Below are 4,355 nucleotides of genomic sequence, written 5' to 3' on the forward strand. Positions count from 1 at the left end.
TTCGTGTGTTTTATTTTTATACGTGCTAGCATGTTTTCCTTACAGCGTATTAAAAAAAATTTAATCTATACAAATAAATAAAATTGGAGTGTCTGTTTGTAATATTAAAATAATCGCTTTTTAATAAATGCATATGGATGTATGTATACACGTGACACGGTACACAACAAATAATTTTTTTTTACGATTTTTGTCTGTCTGTTAGTTTCGGCTAATCTCTGAAACGGCTGTACCGATTTTGACGGGACTTTCACTGGCAGTAAGCTGAGGTAACACGGAGTAAGCGTTCCTGCACACGATGCCGTCACCGCGCCGTCGCCGCGCCGACGCCGCGCAATTACACTGTAGATACGAGTCGCGCGAAGCCCGCCACCGCGTCGCCGCCGCGCCGCCACCGCGCGCGTTCCCCTCCCTCCTTGTTTGTTTGATTCATTCCATTACCGGCCGCGTCGTGCACGTGCGTGAACTTGTTAATTAATTACCATGGATAGTTTTGATTACGAAACGTTTATAAGTTTAGTGGAGGACAGAGAAGTGTTATGGGACAAAACTTTGGAAATATATAAAGACAAGCGTAAAAGTTTAAAAGCTTGGTTTGAGATCTGCCATATAATGAATGAGAACTTTGCAGACCTACCCGATACGGAGAAAAATAAATACGGTAAGTATCTTTTTACAAAATTTTATTTATTCTTGTTAATGTATTTCTATCTAGTGAGGCCAAACGAAAAAATATATAAGTAGCTGACTTAAAGGAAGTTTGGGACAAGACACGATCAGTATGTTTTTTATTTAAATCGTAATGCAACAGTGTATTATATAGTGTGTGGATAGTATATCTCGTAAGCAATTTCGTGTGGTAGGTACCTACATTAAACAAGCAATCACTTGCTACTAGTAGTTAGTGATGGGACTCGAGCCGTGTTTCACTCGAGTTACTCGAGTAGTTTTGTTTTTACTCCCACTCGAGTCATATTTTTGATGACTCGGATTACGTGTGACTCGAATGATTCACTCGAAAAAAAAAATACTCGAGTCTCATCTTTACTCGAGTGACACTCGAGTAAATCGGTTTTCACTGGCGAGTGACTTGAGTGAAAAAAAGTCACTCGAGTCCCATCACTACTAGTAGTAGCTTGAGTATTCCCGCTAGATAGAAACATGTTTCGCATACATATTAACAATAATTATTTTGCCATGGTACACTGCCATATTCAGAATTAAAATACTCCTTATATTTGTCACGTATTTCATTAGCTGTTGTAGGAACCATTTCTGTTGAATCAAATGGCAAAAACTCCTCTAATTCACACCCGCTTAGAGATTCTTGGACCCCTTTTACGCCCTCCTCTTTGTGTATAAAATTTTGCAGTAAACAACAAGCTTTCACAACATCAACAGCCAAATCCAATGACACATTTAAAGGTCGATGAAAAATTCGCCACTTATTGGCCAGTATCCCAAAGGTGCATTCTACATATCGTCTCGCTCTTGTTAACCGATAATTAAAAACGGATTTTTCTGCATCAAGCATTTGACTATTATATGGGCGCAGTAAATTCTGATGTAATGCAAATGCTTCATCACCTACGAATACATATGGCAAGGCAATGTTGGTATTAGGTAAGGAAGTAGGTCCTGGCAAGTTCAAAGTATTGTTAATCATGTTGTGCCAGAAAGCTGTGTCTTTAAAAACACCTGAATCACAATCCTTTCCATAAGCACCGACACTGATATAAATAAAGTTGTAGTCACTATCGGCGACTGCCATTAATAGAATCGAGAAGTAATGTTTGTAGTTCAAAAACATCGATCCACTTTTATTTGGTTTTATTACTCTGATGTGCTTTCCATCTACAGCACCGACACAATGAGGGAAATTAGCAGACACTTCAAATTTATTTGCTATTTCTAGCCAATCGTTTATACATGGCATTTTCATATATTTTGGGTAAAGTTCAGACCATATTAGAGAACACACTTCTCGTATGATTACGCTTAAAGTTGATTTTCCCATTCTAAAACGATATTCAAGATCGGCTAATGAAGTTCCGGTTGCTAAATACCTGCAATCGAAAAAAACATTACAATAATAAAATGGATTATTAATATTAATTATTTCAGGTAAACTAATATCTCAGAAATGGAAGAATATAAGGGATGCGTGGATGAAATGCGACAAAAAGATACGTGAATCGAAATCTGGATCAGGTGCAAAACCAGTACATAAATATCAATATTATGATAATTTACAATTTTTGAAAAAAATTACCCCACAGCCAACCCAATCTGGATCAAACATGCCGGAAGAAAACAAATCTGAAGTTACTAATGTCAACAAAAGAAAGAAAAACGAAGAATTAAATCCTGTAGATAAGAAAATGATTAAGTTTATGGAAACGTTAGAAAAAGATGACGATAGTAGAATGATGTCTTTTTTTAAAGGTATAGCTCCTACCGTGGAACGCTTCAAAGACGAAGATATTGTTGAATTCCAGTACCAAGTATTGAATATTATAAGAAATATCCAATATAAAAATAGTTATAGCGCTCCACATCATTCACGCACAGCAGGCGCAATGGACACCCCGGCACACTACGGTTACAATACTAATGCTGGACCCAGTACGAGAGTTCAATCACAGGCTTCGAATTATAGCATTGAAAACGATTCATTACAAAGCATTCCAAGTCCATCTACTTCAAGCTTGATTGATTTTGATTTTTCTACATTACATCAGAATAATTAAATATATATTATATTTATTTTATTTACCTCAATGTAACAACCAATCTCTCCTTAGCAGATATACTTGCTCGCATATTTGTATTTGTGTGTTGCAGTTTATTCTTAAATAAATCTAATAATTTATCAAATGTCTTGTAATTCATTCGAAAATAATCACAAAATTTGGCCTCGTCTTTTCGGAGATCTTCGTAAAGTGTATGAAATTCACCAAATTGCTCCCGTGCCGACAGCATAGGATGAACCCACAACTTTCTAACTCGACGTTCTTTTTGCCATTTTCTATACATATAGTAGGCAAGCACAAATTTCTTTTTTTTCATTATATAAGACATGTTTGCGTCACGTGCGATCTCGCGGCGTGCACGTTCGTACGCGGCCGGTAATGGAATGAATCAAACAAACAAGGAGTTAGGGGAACGCGCGCGGTGGCGGCGCGGCGGCGACGCGGTGGCGGGCTTCGCGCGACTCGTATCTACAGTGTAATTGCGCGGCGTCGGCGCGGCGACGGCGCGGTGACGGCATCGTGTGCAGGAACTGTAACTAAGGCTACTTTTATTTTAAAAATTTATTTATTTTATAATTTACTATATACTTATAATTTTTTTGTTAAATTCAACGCGAAGTCGTGAGCATAGCTAGTAACAAATAAGCGTGGACTTTATTAATAGCTTAATTTCAATTAGTTTGCTAATCCGTCAATTTTTCCTCATATTTTGTCTGGGGCAATTTGCTGAAAGTTGTACATAAACTGTCCAAAAATTGAAATAATTTAGAATATATTTTATACTTGACTAAATAAATTACATTAATATATATATGTCAGATATTAAGAAGAAGAAGGTATACTTTTCGGCTTGAAGGTATATTTCTCTTTCTCATCGTCTCAGAGTACTCACTCAGTCTACTGTGGGCATAAGTGGGTAATGTTGACACAAGTAAACACAATTAATGATATCACCAAATTATTATAACACAGGAATCAGTTAACAGAAAGGTAACGCAGTACGGACGGCGGGTAATTATTAATTAAGGGGGCGAAGACTAACTTCTTAGCATTCGATGGATTCACGGTTCACCGTGCGGGTACCGAGTCCATCGCGTGGCAGAGGGAGTAACTCAGAGCAGTGCCTAGGACTTGCGACCCAGGTGTAGGTTTAAGGAGGCCCCCTTTGCAATGCGCATCAACGCTCACCTTCACTGCTCGAGTTATACGTCCCGCCTAGCCAAATTAATGGTAATAGGTAATAATTAATTCGATTGCACAAATTAATTATTGAATGAGTCTAGGTTAAGCTACTAGCAGGATACAACAAGTGTATCGTGCCAAGCCAGAGCCAAGACTGCCTTAGCCGAGGTGACACCGTTCGTTTTATACACTTCAGAACAATTCGAGTAATATAATAACTGAGGGTAGGTGACTATCGAACGATGTGCTAGGTGGCGCGTCGATCACCCCACTACTCTAACAGCTAATAATTGACAACTGACATTATCTGAATACACCCAAGTCAAACACTTGACGTTCCGTATTCATACTCTGCGACATATATATATACAGGGTTACAGGAAAAGTCGTGCTAGATCCGTTAAGGGCGTGCAGTAGGTA

The 4,355-nt window shown here is 38.1% G+C and overlaps 1 protein-coding gene across 1 annotated transcript; it reads right to left on the reverse strand.

Moving 5' to 3' along the window:
* Positions 1 to 666: 666 nt before the first annotated feature.
* LOC123659072 (protein ALP1-like) lies at positions 667 to 2,017 on the reverse strand. The gene has a single exon (XM_045594340.1). The coding sequence runs from the start codon at positions 2,015 to 2,017 to the stop codon at positions 1,178 to 1,180; it is 840 nt and encodes a 279-aa protein (XP_045450296.1). The 3' UTR covers positions 667 to 1,177.
* Positions 2,018 to 4,355: the final 2,338 nt, after the last annotated feature.

The sequence above is a fragment of the Melitaea cinxia genome, chromosome 13 (assembly GCF_905220565.1).
Source record: "Melitaea cinxia chromosome 13, ilMelCinx1.1, whole genome shotgun sequence".
NCBI classification, from domain to species: domain Eukaryota; kingdom Metazoa; phylum Arthropoda; class Insecta; order Lepidoptera; family Nymphalidae; genus Melitaea; species Melitaea cinxia.

Excerpts from the sequence above, each read along its gene's own strand:
- LOC123659072 (XM_045594340.1), bottom strand. The coding sequence starts at position 2,017 with ATGGGAAAATCAACTTTAAGCGTAATCATACGAGAAGTGTGTTCTCTA.